Source organism: Cnephaeus nilssonii, assembly GCF_951640355.1.
Source record: "Cnephaeus nilssonii genome assembly, chromosome: 8".
In the NCBI taxonomy this organism is placed as follows: Eukaryota; Metazoa; Chordata; class Mammalia; order Chiroptera; family Vespertilionidae; genus Cnephaeus; species Cnephaeus nilssonii.
The window spans coordinates 29,399,615-29,415,073 of record NC_137079.1 but is presented as its reverse complement, the minus strand read 5'-3'; the positions used below and the strand labels follow the sequence as shown (position 1 = coordinate 29,415,073).

The following is a 15,459-nucleotide window of genomic DNA, read 5'->3' as shown; positions in this document are numbered from 1 at the left end:
GTGGTCGGCAAACTGCGGCTCGCGAGCCACATGCGGCTCTTTGGCCCCTTGAGTTTTTAGCAAAGGCCAGCTTAGGAGTACCCTAATTAAGTTAATAACAATGTACCTACCTATATAGTTTAAGTTTAAAAAATTTGGCTCTCAAAAGAAATTTCAATCATTGTACTGTTGATATTTGGCTCTGTTGACTAATGAGTTTGCCGACCACTGCCCAAAGGGGTCGCGACCCACAGGTTGAGAACCGCTGACTTAGAGGATGCTCAGTGAATGCTCATTAATGATTGTGAGGTAAATGGTACTTACTTATGGTACGTATGTGGACAAAAAAGAGACCATTTTATGGAAACTACGGTAAGAATTACTTTCATTTTTCAAATGAAAAATGTTTATCAAAAGTATTTTGCCCAAAACCAGTATATTAAAATAATTTGATCGAACCTCTTCTACTTAAAACAGAATAGTTTTCTGGTTGGGCCCAGTGAGTCCAGACCTGAGCCATGTACAACTCTATATCAGTGTCCACTCAGTACAGAGTAGAGTTGTGTTCAAATCCAGACCAGTGTCTACTCAATGCAGGCCAGAGCTGGATGTAAACTCCAACCAGGGCCCACTGAGTCCAGAGCAGGTCTAGTACAAATCCATGCCAGGGCCCACTGAGTCCAGAGCAGGTCTAGTACAAATCCATGCCAGGGTCCACTGTGTCCAGAGCAGGTCTGGAACAAATCCAGACCAGGGCCCACTGAGTCCAGACTAGGATTTATACAAATCCAGACTAGGGTCCCCACTTCTTTCCTGTGTTTAATTGGGCCTCCCATTAAACTAAATGGCTTAGAGGTAAGAACAGACTATATAGAAAAATCTTTGTATCAGACTGATGATTTTGGCATCTGTGGGTTATTACAGAGTCAGTTGGTCATTTGTCAGAGTCTCAAAGGAAACTTGGGATACGCACAATGTAAAGTTTCCTACAGGCTCTCAGCTGGGAGGCCTCCTGTCTCCTGGCAAGTGACTGTCTAACAGGTGACTTAATCCTTCACCCTCCTCAGCACAGAGGCCTGACTGGCCTGGGGCCATCGCAGCACTAAAATTAAGTGACAGGCAAGTCATCCAATGGCCACTGCAGCCCCTGAATGAGCCTTATCTTTGGATTTGAAATGCTTGTATTTAAAATCTGCACTTGGGTGATTTGTGCCTAAGCTTTACATAGTTGTGATGTTGGTGTGAGGACGTGGGCAATCACGCGATGTTCTCTCAGTTTCTCAGGGCGTTCACGGACTTCCTGGCCTTCATGGTTCTGTTCAACTACATCATCCCCGTGTCCATGTACGTCACGGTGGAGATGCAGAAGTTCCTCGGTTCGTATTTCATCACCTGGGATGAAGAGATGTTTGACGAGGACATGGGCGAAGGGCCTCTGGTCAACACCTCGGATTTAAACGAAGAGTTAGGACAGGTCAGTGTCTTCTGAAGTGTCTTTCATAATCTTGTGACGACTGAGTCCCTCCATTTTATGTTCCCAGGTGTCTAGATTCTAAATGATTCCTATCACGCAGGCAAATCATCCAGATGGCCAGATGACACTTTTTCCATTTTAATTATTGCAGAGAGATAGAACCTGTAACTGGGGAAAGACAACAACAAAATTGTTAGGTTTTTTTTTTAACTTTACTTGTATCACAGTTGGTAGTGCTTTTATATTTATAATTATGCAAAATTAATTACATTAACTGGTTGAGATATGCTCATCCGTGGCCTAAATGGCGCTCATGCTGTGAACCAAGGTGAAGGGGTAAAGGTGAGCTAACGTGGATTGAGTACCTGCTTCATAGGCATTGCACTCGGCTTTCATCCATGATTTCCTTCAGTTCTGACACTGAGCCAGTTATCCTCATTTTAAAGATGAGCAAAGTGGGACCCCGGCGAGTTTCAGTAGCTGGATGTATTGCAGGGTTCAAAATCCCCACATAGAAATCCTGCTCCACATTGATGACTTCATGGCCTGGGGCAGGTGGCATAAGTGCTGTGCACACTGAGCTGCTCGATCTATAAAATGGGCGTAATAAAGGCACCTGCCTTGCCAGAGTGCAGTGGGGATTGAATGAGATAACAGAGATGAGGCACCCACCACAGTGTCTAATGGAACTGCCCCGGGCAAGAGTCATTGTCATCCGGGATCGCCTGGATGGGGGGCGGAGCCCATACTGGGGAGAGGCGTGTCCCCCTGACCTCGCCTTGGTCCTCTGGCCTTCAGTGGGAGCCTTCCCGCTACACCAGTCTAACCTTTTCCCAGCCTTTTGTATAAAAGAGCATTTGATAAATGCTGTTATTATTTTTGTTACAGGAAGAAATTTTGAGTAGGTTTTTTTTTTTTTTATAAACAGCTATTTTCAACTAGTAGCTGAAATCCACTCCCTTGTGCCCCAAAACATTGGTCTGAAAATAGATGGTTAGACGCTGATAGCTGCATATTGCTTCACCTCCTCATGGCAAGGATACTTGTTACTAAACGATGATATTTTGCTTGTTCATGAGTTTGACCTTCAAATCTTTCCTCTGGGACACTCCACATCCCTCGTGGAGTACTGTCCCAGTCAGCAATGTGCAAATTATAAGTTGGTGGCTCAGTATTAGAATAGCTCCACCTCCGTGGAGTTCATTTCCTTTGCAATAGTAAATGGTATATTTTGTACATTTCAGAGAAATTCATGGAGGAAAGAATTTTTTTCTGTAACAAGATAAACGGAGAGCTGTGTTCAGTGCAGCAAACTATTCTTCCTCAGAGTAAGGCTAAGAACGACTTTATGACACAGGAGCTCCAGAGATCGGTGGAGAGGCTTGTTGTAGGGGAGGGAACATTGTGAAATATTCATTGTTAGTGTGGATCCTCACTTTGGAAAAAGTCAGGTACCTGGTGAAGGGGTACGTTTGGGGTAAAACACTGATGTTAGGAATCACAGCTGCCTGGGGTCTGAGGCAGCCTGCCGCTCCTTCTCCCCTCAGAGAGGGGCATGTGGATCCTAGCCAGCACCCCAGCCACGCCTTGTGTCCGCAGGTGGAGTACATCTTCACAGACAAGACGGGCACTCTCACCGAGAACAACATGGAGTTCAAGGAGTGCTGCATCGAGGGCCACGTCTACGTGCCACACGTCATCTGCAACGGACAGGTTCTCCCCGGCGCCACCGGCATCGACATGATCGACTCCTCCCCGGGGGTCAGTGGGAGGGTAGGTGTTTGCCCTTTTGGACCAACACTGTCACATTGTCTCAGTTCACAAGGTAGCCTGGTATCCCCTCTGGTTCTGGGATCCAGGAAGGACATGAATCTTCCTGCGACTTGAGTGAGAAGAATGGTAAGATGCCACCATTTCCCACCAGTTAACCTGGCCAGTCACATCATATTATGAACAGCTTTAAAAATGTGGATGAGCAGGAAAACGGTCAGCTGTGAGCAAAGTGACCTGCATACCACATGTGCTTGTACTATACATGTGCTCACACTCACACCCAAACCCACATGCATGCACATGTGAGCTCATATGCACATATGTGCACATAGGCATGCACACAGAGACCCATGTCACACACTCACACATGCCTACATGATGTACTTATAGACCGGGCACATGTACTTACAGACCCCATGCACATATCTTCATATGTGTGCACACAGATATAGGCCACACACACACTGCACTCACACACAGACATGCACGCACATACACCAAATGCGGTGGCTTCAGATCTCAGCATTTCTAGGAGGCAGCCGTTACCCTCAGCAGTGGTCAGCCAGGAGACCATCCCAGAATGCTTGGTGACCGCAGAGTCCTGCGTGGTGTCCCCTAGGGCACCAAGGATGGCTGCTTTAGTGGCCTGGGCTGTGACTGCCTGTTGTGACCAAGCAAACCACCCCCCACACACACACGTGCTTCAGGTGATTTCGCCCAGTCTGAGAGGAGAGGACAGGTGGTCTATGGCCTTCATGAGGTGCTCCACAGGCATGGGCACCCTCCGGCCATCTGCTGGAACTCCCCTGCCTAGCACATGTGATGCAAGTCCAGCCCTCCTTGGCCCCCTCAGCCACCGTGGCATCCCAGAACCCCTAGAAAGCTTTCTGGAGTCCCCAGGGAACCCAGGTTCCTGGATGCCTTGCATTGCAGCCTCCGCTGGCCCAAGGCTCCACCCGGCCGTGTTCTTCTTTTGTGACCTTGAATCAGTCGCCTCCTCTCACTACATTCATTTCCGTCCTCATGGCCCGTTGTTCTTGATCGTAGCTACCGTAGAAGTGCTCAAGAATGAACAAAAGCCACAGTTACACTCTACCTTCTGACCACCAGAGGCAAAACTAATTCTCCCTAACCCTTAAGTGTTGCATGTCCTGCTTTATTGTTTATTGTCTTCTGTTTGGCTTCTTCCTCCTTTAAGCCGATATGCCATAGATGTGTGGGTTTCTGTCCTGCATTTCTATAGGAGCGAGAAGAGCTGTTTTTCCGGGCCCTCTGCCTGTGCCACACCATCCAGGTGAAGGATGACGATGACGTGGACGGACCCAGGAAGTCACCAGACTCGGGGAAATCCTGTGTGTACATATCGTCCTCGCCCGACGAGGTGGCCTTAGTGGAAGGTGTCCAGAGGTACGTCTCTGGCTGCACATGCGTCTGGTCCCAGCTGTGAGGGGTGTGCTGAGCTGGTCCTGGAGTTCTTTTCCACCCCAATAATGTACTCCTCCTGGACTCACACTGGACCTGTCCTGAGTCAGGCCCCTGTGCCTGGGAGGCTTCCTGAGGGGTGAGCTGAGCAGGTACTGCCTTTGTGCTCAGTGTCCCCTCGACCTCCACAGCCTGCCGTCAGTGTGAGAAGCAGCGTGGTCCCAGCTGCCAGTGTTTGTCACTCACTGTCTTACATGGGTAGTTTTTCCTCCTCACTTCTTCAGTAAGAAGGTTAGAGGCCTTTCCAATTAATCACAGGCTTTTAATGATGCAAGCAACCTTAGACACCCTCATGAAAAGTCTTCCTCATCCGTCCTAAAGAATTGATGCCCAGAGATGTCAAGCAACTTTCCCAAAGTCACACAACATGAAGAGGGTTTAAGCTGGGGTGCTGGAGTTTTCTTTACCGGTAGCTTCCCTATCTTCATATCCTATCATATTAAGTCTATGTGCTTCTTCCACCCTCCTTCAGTATCATTTTATTGGGAGTGTTTGCTGCCTCAAGACATACAGCATTTAAGCAAACATTTGGAAAAGTACTTCAAATATTCCAGATATGTGGCATAATTTCAAGTCAAGGGAAATGTTCTTCTAATTATCACAGCTTACAATTCAAATTTAACACGAATGGTACTAATCTTCCCTCTTTGCTGCCATTGATAAGTGGGTGTTGAACACCTCTCCTCTAATTAGAAGAGTGTTTTTATTGTTGACGAAACTAATGTATGTTTCCCATGCAGTTTGAATAGTGACATAAGTATGTAAATCATGTCCACTATTAAGTGTATAAATCCACACGTACGTATAGGAGACTTCTCAAAGCTAGATTTCTCTCTTCTTGGAAAATGTGTGTTCAGAAATTAAGCCATATTCTATCATTGATATCAGAAGTGAGGACAGGCTGCTCCTGCCTGTAGTTCTAGACTCACCTTCCAAGAAGCCTTTCCTTCAGCTGCCCCTCCCCCCCAAACCCCCAGCTCCTGCCTGGGCATGGTGCCTTCCTACCATTATGGCTCCATGCTGTCATTAGGTTGATACCTTTCACCTCCCACAGCTGTAAGCTCCTGGAGTCCAGAAGCCACGCCCTCTTCTTGCCCCCACTCCTGGCCTAACAGCCCATGGCTCCACGGGTTTGGTAGAGGAGGAGGGTGTTAGATTAAGGGCTCTGCAGATGTTGTTGACTGGCAGCCTGCTCTAGAGCTAGTGTCCTCACCAATTAAGTGAGAGTTGGTCTGGAGGATGACAGTCTCTCAGGGTCCTTCTAATCCTGACGTGTAACCTCTACTGAACAACCCCACTGATGAGTGAGTAAAACTGGGTCTGTATAGCCAGGGACCAGTCCACACACCTGCTGTCTTTCTGGACCTGTTAATACCTACCAGTAAGAATGGACCTCACCACTGTGGTGCTTAGGAGAGTAAGTCAGAAATTCACTTGGTCCTTGGAGAATTTTTGTGAGATGGTGAATAAGTTCAGTATTATAGTTTCCTAAGTTTATAATTCAGTTTACTTCCTCTGTTTTACCAGGAGTATTTCTTTTTCGAAAAGAAAGCTTTACCAGAATGTAAAACAGAAATATTTTATTGGAAGAGGAATATCAAAATTTCAAATTAACCAATGGGTTTGCCTTTCCCTTTACAGACTTGGTTTTACATACCTACGGCTAAAGGATAACTACATGGAGATATTAAATAGGGATAATTACATTGAAAGGTAAGAATATTGTACATTATATTGTGATGTAATACAGAATTGTTTTACAAGGCACTAGGCGTGAGTAAATTAAATGTTTGACCAAATATAGCAGGCTAATTTTTAAGCTGATAGTGTTGTATGGCCCGAGAATGAGGTTATAAATAACCTTGGCAGAAAAAAAGGTTCCCCACCCCTGCCCTGGGGCTTCAGAGGGGAGCTCATTCGCAGGATGATAAGAAGAGCAGGGATTCAGTAACTAGATGTTTACCTTGCCATAGAGATAGGTCAAAAGAACGTTATCTCTGGTGATAGCTCTTATTTTTTTTAATCCTTGTTTTGTTTTCACTGATTTTGAGAGAGAGAGAAATCAGTGTGTGAGAAAAACATCAATTGGTTGCCTCCTGTCTGCACCTGTATATGCCCTGACTCAAATTCGAACCCACAACCTTTTGGTGTATGGGACAACACTCCCAACTGACTGAGCCACCTGGTCTGGGCTGCTGATAGCTCTTATTATGGGCAAGGCCCCTAATTTAAATTATTTAAGGGAAAGATAAAGTTTCTCATGAGCCTGCCTGCAAGGTCTCGATTGTCTTCAGCTCAAAATAATCCACCCACCTGCCAAAGTGGCACCTCTTGGGGAGGCCAGTTCTGAACCCCTTCCTCAGCTTGTGAGCAGGGATTGACATCACAGAAGTTTCACAGTCACTTCTGAGCCACTGGCTGGAGTCTAGACCCTAAGGAGTTTTCAGAAGTAATGTCAGGGGTGGCTCAGCTATTTTCAACGTTTCACACTCCAGACAGAAATCATGAGTCTTCTGATGACTTTTATCAATTTAAAGGACACTGGTTTATTCTCAGGGATCAAAAGCTCTTATACAACCTGTGGATCTGTGCTCAACAGAATTTAGGAAGGTGAATCAGCGCATAAGATAGATAGTTCTTTTGATGCACAAACTCTATGAGCATCTATAACGCAGGCTGGGGGTGGGAGGTGGATGTCCAAGGCCAGGATCCTAGTGGTGAGGAGATAAGAGCCTGGCCCTAGCCGCCCTCTGTCCCCAAAGGGCACTGGTGGCAGCAGCGTAGAGCCAGATCACCAGTCACATGAATCCAGACATTCCCATGTGTCTGGAGGAAACTGCCCTACCTCCAAATTCTCCCTCCTTCCCTCTCCCCACCCTCAGCTGCTGTCAGCGGTGCCCTCCAGGCAGAGGTGGGGTGGGGCATGGATGGAGGTGATGTTTTCAAAGGCCCGGGTGTGGTGGGGAGAGGACTGCCCCAGACATTCCTCTGTGGAAAGGCTGATAAATACCCAGATTTTCTGACATACAGAGCCAGATGGGTACTAAAGACAAATTTTCATCTGTTTTTCAGGTTTGAATTGCTGGAAATTTTGAGTTTTGACTCAGTAAGAAGGAGAATGAGTGTAATTGTAAAATCTGATACAGGTAGAAATTTCTTTTTCTTTGATGTCTTAAATTATACATTGTGCTGGGTTTTTTTCTGATGCTCACATTCTTCAGGAGCTTTAAAGATTTAACTATTCTCTTTTTTAAAAAAACAACACGTAGGTGAAACAACTATAGGTCACACAGCCCGCACACCCACTGCGGGTGACATCATGCCTCCGCTCCTCGTGTTCCTGTTTCTCTCCCAGGCACCTTAGGCTGGCTACAAGGCCTGCAGAGCCTATCTCCAAAGTGTCTCTTCCTCCCCCTCCTTTCAGTCCTCTCACACAGCACCTGCTTTCCAAGGTCTCCATCGCAGTCTCTGCCTGTCTATCATCCTGCCACCATGTCGGTCTTCTTAAGGCCCTCGAGCGCTCACTGTCCTGGCGGGGCCCGGTGGCTCCTGTTCGGTGTCAGGCCACTACACCTTCCCAGGGTTTTTTCATGGAAGCCCCGAGCTGCCTTCCTAGCTTTCGTTCCCAGCAGCCTCAGAATGTGCGCAGCATGGACTTTTTCACCTGGAGGCCCTCTGCCTGGTGGGGAGTGTTCTACCTGAAGTTCTCTACCTGGTGGGGACTTCTGCGCTTGGAGGCTCTCTACCTAGCGTGGGCTTTTCTACCTGAAGTTCTCGACCTGGTAGGGACTTTTACACTTAGAAGCCCTCTTGCTCATTTGTACTGTTCCAAGGACAGCTCAACAGCCACCTGGTAGGAAGCCTGTCCTGGTTGCCTCAGTCAGATGAGCTGTTTGTCTTCTTGACCTGGCTAGACTGCAAGCAATCCTAAATGCAAAACCTATGCTTTTCTCAGCAGTATATCCACCACAACACTACTAATGACTGCTCAATAATTACTGCTAAGTTCAATTTACGAATGCACCTTCAAAATGCATTTTATCAAGAGATGTGGGATCTTGTTCTATTTTGTTTCTTAAAACTAGGCAATACCAGGCTATGTTTATCTCTTTGGAAAGTTGCCTGGTGAGCAACCAAATGCAGCCACTACCCTGGAACTAAACAGACTCAGCCTAAAATAGTGATCTGAGGGCATGCTGGGGAATTTTATGTCAGTCCTTATCTAACACTCATGTGGAGAGAATTTCATTTCAATGGGGAGTAAATACACAAAGTACCTTTCACTAAACAGAGCCATTCTGACTTTTTTCTGATAGAACCAGCAATACCTTGTTTTCTCCTCTAAGACCATGGAAATTGCTGAAGGCATATCTTTGCCCTGTGTGTTATTTTTCAAAGAGTGGAGTTCCATGTGCTGAATGCTGAGCCTGGTGGCAGTGCCCCGGCTGCCCTGGGAGCTGGGCTGGCTGTCGTAGAGCTGCATCTCTCTCTTTTTTTTTTTAAAATATATTTTTATTGATTTCAGAGAGGAAGAGGGAGAGAGAGATAGAAATATCAATGATGAGAATCATTGATCAGCTGCCTCCTGCACACTTCCTGCTAGGAATCGAGCCTGCAACCCGGGCATGTGCCCTGACTGGGAATCTAACCATGACCTCCTGGTTCATAGGTTGATGCTCAACCACTGAGCTACGCCAGCCGGGCTAAAGCTGGGTCTTTTATCCACATGTTTCCCTCCCCTCTGAACCAGCTTATCCTATGTGGATAAGAGTGGGCTCCACCAGTGAGACTTGCCCTAAATATCATGGGACATAAAATAGTTTATAATTTGAACACTGCCCATACCCATGGAAGCAGAGATTTTACCAGTAGGATCAGCAGGTCATGGGAAGCATACATACACACCATGGTGTTTGAAACAGTTCAGGTCAATATGCTAACACTTGCCCAAGTGCAGAAGGTTATTTCACTGTGCACAAATGAAGGACTCTCCTGTGAGTTTAAGCCGTTCAGATTTTTCCAAAAGAAAGGCATTGCATTGTGGAAATCTTTCTGTCTTGATATTTTCCCCCTTACAAATGTGAAGTCTAGGAGCTGATCATGCAGCAGCCCTGCGCCTGCAGTAATGAACACAGTATCAGGAAGCAATGCATCCGTTATCCACAAACCGTCTCCTGCCCCACCTATGCATTCTCCTGAACTGCGTGGTCACAGTGGTGGTACCCATGGGATGTACCGGAATCTTCCTTTAACTACTTCCATTTACCATCAAAAAGGGCATCACGAGAGCTTGAAAAGGGGCGGGGTCACATTAAGAATGTATGCCCAAGGCATCCATGTCATTAGAATATCTCTTCCACGAGATATCTACATATTTCTGAAGGCATCTTTGAGGAACTGTGGGCTTAGAGGGGAGACTGTCATGCCATCTGACCTGGCCACTGCATCAATTCATTGTAAGAGAAGTTTGAATATTTAATTCAACAAGTTGTTCTCTAAGTAGTAACATCCCTGGAGATGACACTGATTGCACTGGTTTTACAACTTAATGGACCTTTGACTCCATTAGCGGAGACTGGAGACTATAGACCACTACAGCCAGTTAACAACTTGAATTTCTTGCTGAGAGCTCTCCACTGAGAAGTGTGCTACAGCCGTCAGAGCTGAGCTCGGTCCCACAGCATGCTCTTCTGTAGCTTAGCATCAGGTCACCTCTGTGAGCTGCTGCAGGTTAGGGTCACCTCACCTGTGTGCTGCTTTATCTTATCACCTGTGTGTGCACCGCTCTGGGTTTAGTAGCTGCCTGCTTGCTTACAAACTGGGAAAAGAATATCCAAAGCTGGTGCCAAATAGTGTCTGCTCTTGTCTTTGAAGATTATATTTTGCTTTATATTGTGGATATTTTTGTATCCAAGTCTCTCCTCACCCAAATCTTAAGACTGAACTTGTCCCATGTCTGAAGTGGGCATAGAGGAATCGACACATTGAGACAGTAAAGAATTTAAGCCTTTTACAAGCCATTACTATGAGTCACCCATGATTTTCCTAGAAAAAGAAATGTATTATTGTTTAAGAATGTATCATTATGTCATCTGGACTACAGTTCTTGTTCCAAGTTGTATCTGATGACATAGGAACATTGGCTAGAAATTGTCTGGCAGAAGGGAATGGATTGTGACATCAGGTGGTTGGTTTGTGACTAAGAATCCCAGGTCACAGACCTGGGCGGTTGCGTGGGCGTCTTCTAGGGATGGGACTTCCTGCTCTGGTGGATTCCTGCTCTGTGTGGCTGGCCGTGCTCCCAGGTCTGTCCCAGCCTCTGCTCAGCCACCGCTCAGGTCATGTGCTGGCAACACAGACATCACCAGACACCATCCTTTCTGGCCAAAGGTTGACGTTACCCTTGGTTTAATTTCAAGACTTGTGTGAGCATAAATTGTGCTGTATTTTTAACTACAGGCCCAGTGCACGAATTTGTGCATGGGTGGGGTCCCTTGGCCTAGCCTGCAATTGGGGCCGATTGGGGCCATCTCGCCCAGTCCTGACCAATCAGGGCCAGTCAGGCCTGGCTGGCAGGGGGAGGGGTGAGAGGTGGAGAGAGGAACCGTGGGAGGTTGGCTGTGGGAGCGCACTGACCACCAGAGGGCAGCTCCTGCGTTGAGCATCTGCCCCCTGGTGGTTAGTGCATGTCATAGTGACTGGTCTACTGGTCATTCGGTTGACTGGTCTTAATGGTCACTTAGGCTTTTATATATATAGCTGTTTTCACTGTGTGTATCCCAGGAGTTAGTTCTTTCTGGGACCAAGGAAATAAGCCGAGGTGCACTATGTGTACTGTAGCTGAGTACATGGGCCCTGGTGGGTTCCCCGTGTGCTCCAGCTGGTATGGTCTAGCCCCTCCCTGACCGCCCCACCTGGGGACTTGCTGAGGTGGGACCATTGCCGGCTTCTCCTGGTGCCTCTGGATTTGGTTTCCCAGATACAATTCTGAGGGCCGTCAACATCTAAGGTTTCTAAGGATCAACCCCAGGCCAGGGAGCTCAGCATTCGAACTTTCTGTCTGAAGAAAAATAAGAATACAGCACAGGTCACAGTGGCAGTGCCCCTTCTCGAGCCCTGCAGCATGTTACAGGCCACCCCAGCTTTCCTTCCAGGAGCTGAAAATCAGCAAAGCCCGCCTGGCAAAGGGCCCCGTGGCTTTGCAGGCCAGGAGCCTCCACGCCCGAGGGGCCCGTCTTTCAGGGCCGGTGCCTCTGTCTCTCTAATCTCCTTTTGTCATAGACTAGAGAGTCCCCCTACTTATCTGGAAGAGAAAATCGTTTTATTTTGAGGGACAAGAAGCATGCATCTACAGTACAAATATGTGCATAGTAATTGGGACATTACTTGAAAGGTGGGGCCACAATGATAAAACAGACATTTCTTGTAACTCTGGTTGATGGTGACTCAGATGCCGTGTTCTACGTCAACGTGCATTGCATTCTACTGGGATTTGATGTTTACCTCCTAGCATTTCACAAATCGTTTTCCCCACTTCTGGGTCAGCCACACCCTTCGTTTCCTTACCCCCTCCTGGTCCCAGGGTCATTTCATTGCTCACTCACATCCTAACCCCAGAGAAGGCAGAGTGACAGGAGGCAGGACACCCCGGAGCCACTTATTTTCCTTGTTTGTGGCTTTCCTAGGAGGTTTCTGGGGTTGTAAGGATAAAATGAAGCTTTGGGGTGACCTGTAGATTTAATTTTTTCCTGACTTTACATGGTAACTGAACTATTGAAATCTCCTTTACAACATTCTCAGCACTGGTATCCCTGTTTTGCTTCTTAGTAGCGTAATATGAACACTAACTTAGTCTTCCCCAAATTGTGATAAAATCAAACATCTCTTTATTTTCTTCTCATTTTCTAGGAGAAATTTTTCTCTTTTGCAAAGGAGCAGATTCTTCAATATTTCCCCGAGTCATAGAAGGCAAAGTCGATCAGATCCGATCCAGAGTGGAGCGCAATGCTGTGGTGAGATGGGAGGCTCCGGGGCACGGGTCCCACGGTTCTCCCGGGTCAGGAAGGAAAGACTCCTAACTGAGGATGCCACGTGGCTTTAAGGGATGCACTTAAAGTCAGAATGGACCACGTGTGCACAGCCTGGAAAACCCCCCGTTGATTTCCACACGGGTGGTGTTCGACCTGGTGGACTCAGGAGCCTGTTGCATGTTTTGTTTCCTTTTGTTTTGAGGTGGGGGCTGGGTTGATTGGTAGATGATTGTGGGGTCCACATTATAAGCACATTTGTGGTGATTATATTGGAGAAAGTAGATCTTTATGCTGAACGATTTCTAATGATTTCTTTTCAAAAATCAGTCGGCTCTTAGGCTTTCCTGTATCTTCACCTGTTTGGTCTTCTTCCTACCTCACATTCTGAAGCAGTCTGTCCTATAAATTCATCAATATTGTTCAGTTTGTCGGCAAATCTGAGCTTTCGAGCTCCCCCTAACCCCTCACCCCCCCAACCCCCCCAGGCTCCAGTTCCCTCTCTCCAAGGACTGCTGTGGGTGTGGGACAAGCTGTGCATCTCTGACAGAGGGCCACCCTCCGCCCCTCCACATCAGACTGTAAGCCAGTGATGTGTGGCTCTTCATAGACATATTCCCCTTGCTTGACTCTAAATATTATGACATTAAATGTGTACATTGTCCTTCTTCCGCTGAGACCATGCATGCCTGCAGCAGCTGCTGCAATGGTAAACTCTGTTAAATGTGGCTGCCATGTGCAAACCCTTTGGCTTCCACTTCCTATTAAAGCGCCTAGTGACACCTACTGGTCCAACAAAGCAGCTGCCACGGAACCAGCAGGAATCAGTAAATAGGCTGCAGGCTTAAGATTATGGAACCTTTTGTGTACGGGATCGTGAAAATAACAATGGCACAAATTTTTGCTACCCACCGAGGTGAGGAGCCTGTTGGAATAGAAGATGAAGGACTTCTTTTAAGCACTTAAGTGTACATGTGCAGAATGTAGTCCACTTACAGACGATGAGTTTTAATGTAGGGTGTGCGAGGTTACCCCTGAGGGGGCAGCCCCATCTGCAAGTCACTTCAAAACCATGTCTGAAATGACAGCGAGGCCTTTTCCCACTGTGGCCAGATGGCTGTGTGACATTGGCCACACTGATAACCACACAAGTCAGTAGGCTAGGCTCTGGACGGGATGCTTGTTGCTGAACTCTGGGGTCTCAGGAGAGGGGACAGGATGTTCTCGGCCCCTGGGTTCTCCCTTGCACCCCTCCCCCTCCTTCAGACACAAGTCATATCTGAAAGAAAGGAAGTTCATGGGACCAAAATGGAATTCAGTGTGTTCTATCCAAACAATGCTGCCTGGGTATCAGGAAAACACAGACTTTAAAACTCAGGGTTCCCACAGCGTACCGTTGTGGCATTATGTCTCCTGCTCTAGGGGCTCCTGCAGAAAAGGGTACAGGACTTTCCACTCTGGGGCCCATTTCTTAACCAGGTGGTCCCTTTCCCTTATAACCGGTTTTAAACTTTTGTCTCAACTCTTTAATAACTTGACTTTCTGACACTAAACTTTTCATCAGGCATTCTGTGTACCCACAGTGCATAGGGGAACGCTCTCACTTCTTTCAGATTATGCCATGAGCCTTCTCTCAGCTCCTGGAAATCCGCTAACGTTCTCTTTGAGGGGCAGAAGACCATCTCCCTGTAGCCATCCTGCCAGCAGAGAGGAAGGGACAGGCACATTCCTGCTGTGAAAGCCCCACGCTAACACATTGATGGAATCCAGTGTTCTGTGTGTGGCCTCTCAGCTCTGAGAGCCCAACTTACACGTGCCTCGCTGGCTGGGGTGGTGCGTTCATTCTCTGTGTGTGGTAACGCCCAGAATTATGATCACAGCAGAGAGTTTGTTATTCCTAAATTCTTATTTCACTCTCCTGTGGATCCAATGGGTTTGATACATAGCCTAGCCGCTTTCTTCAGCAAGTGCTACATAAGATCAAATGGAATTACAAACTCCCGTGTAAAAAATGTTTAGTTTAGAAATATCATTTCTAAACTAAACATTTTTTTAGAATTGCAAATTACTACCCTAAAAAAAGTTTATCTCTTCATCTATACTAATAATAGAGGAATATGCAAATTGGCCAGGATGCTGTCATGTAATGACCAATCAGGACGGGGGCGAGGCCACGGTGGAGAGCTCTCAGCAAGCCTGTGCCGGGGTCCGAAGGACGCAGAGAGGAAGGGAGGGCAAATAGGCAGTTAGGGGATCAGGTCAGGAGGGGAGCACAGATAGGCAGTTAGGGGGATCCGGCCAGGAGTGGAGCACAGATAGGCAGTTGGGAGATCAGGCAAGGAGGGGAGAGCAGTTAGGCAGCTAGGGCGATCAGGCCAGCAACGGGGAGCAGTTAGGCAGTTAGGGCGATCAGGCCAGGAGGGGAGAGCAGTTGGGGGATCAGGCCGGCAGGAGAGAGCAATTAGGGCCATCGGGACAGCAGGGGAGCAGTTAGGGGCATCAGGCAGGCAGGCAGGTGAGCAGTTAGGAGCCAGTGGTTCCAGATTGTGAGAGGGATCCCATATTGAAGAGGGTGCAGGCCAGGCTGGGGGACCTCCCCCCCCCACCCCCATGCATGAATTTCATGCACCGGGCCTCTCGTTTTTCAAAATAAAAGAACAAAGTCTTATCTTTGGATGGCCCTGATTTTATTATTTATTCCCATGCTTACTAGTTTGAATTTTT

General features: G+C 47.3%; 1 protein-coding gene across 3 annotated transcripts in view; it reads left to right on the top strand.

Moving 5' to 3' along the window:
• The window catches only part of ATP11A (ATPase phospholipid transporting 11A), a 139,254-nt gene that overhangs the window by 93,437 nt on the left and 30,358 nt on the right, over window positions 1–15,459 (top strand). For all 3 annotated transcript variants that reach the window (XM_079779572.1, XM_079779573.1, XM_079779574.1), the window contains exons 12-17: window positions 1,256–1,453; window positions 3,053–3,226; window positions 4,470–4,633; window positions 6,350–6,421; window positions 7,781–7,854; window positions 12,617–12,720. In XM_079779572.1, the coding sequence (XP_079635698.1) occupies window positions 1,256–1,453; window positions 3,053–3,226; window positions 4,470–4,633; window positions 6,350–6,421; window positions 7,781–7,854; window positions 12,617–12,720 (786 nt within the window). The remainder of the gene's footprint in view (window positions 1–1,255; window positions 1,454–3,052; window positions 3,227–4,469; window positions 4,634–6,349; window positions 6,422–7,780; window positions 7,855–12,616; window positions 12,721–15,459) is intronic.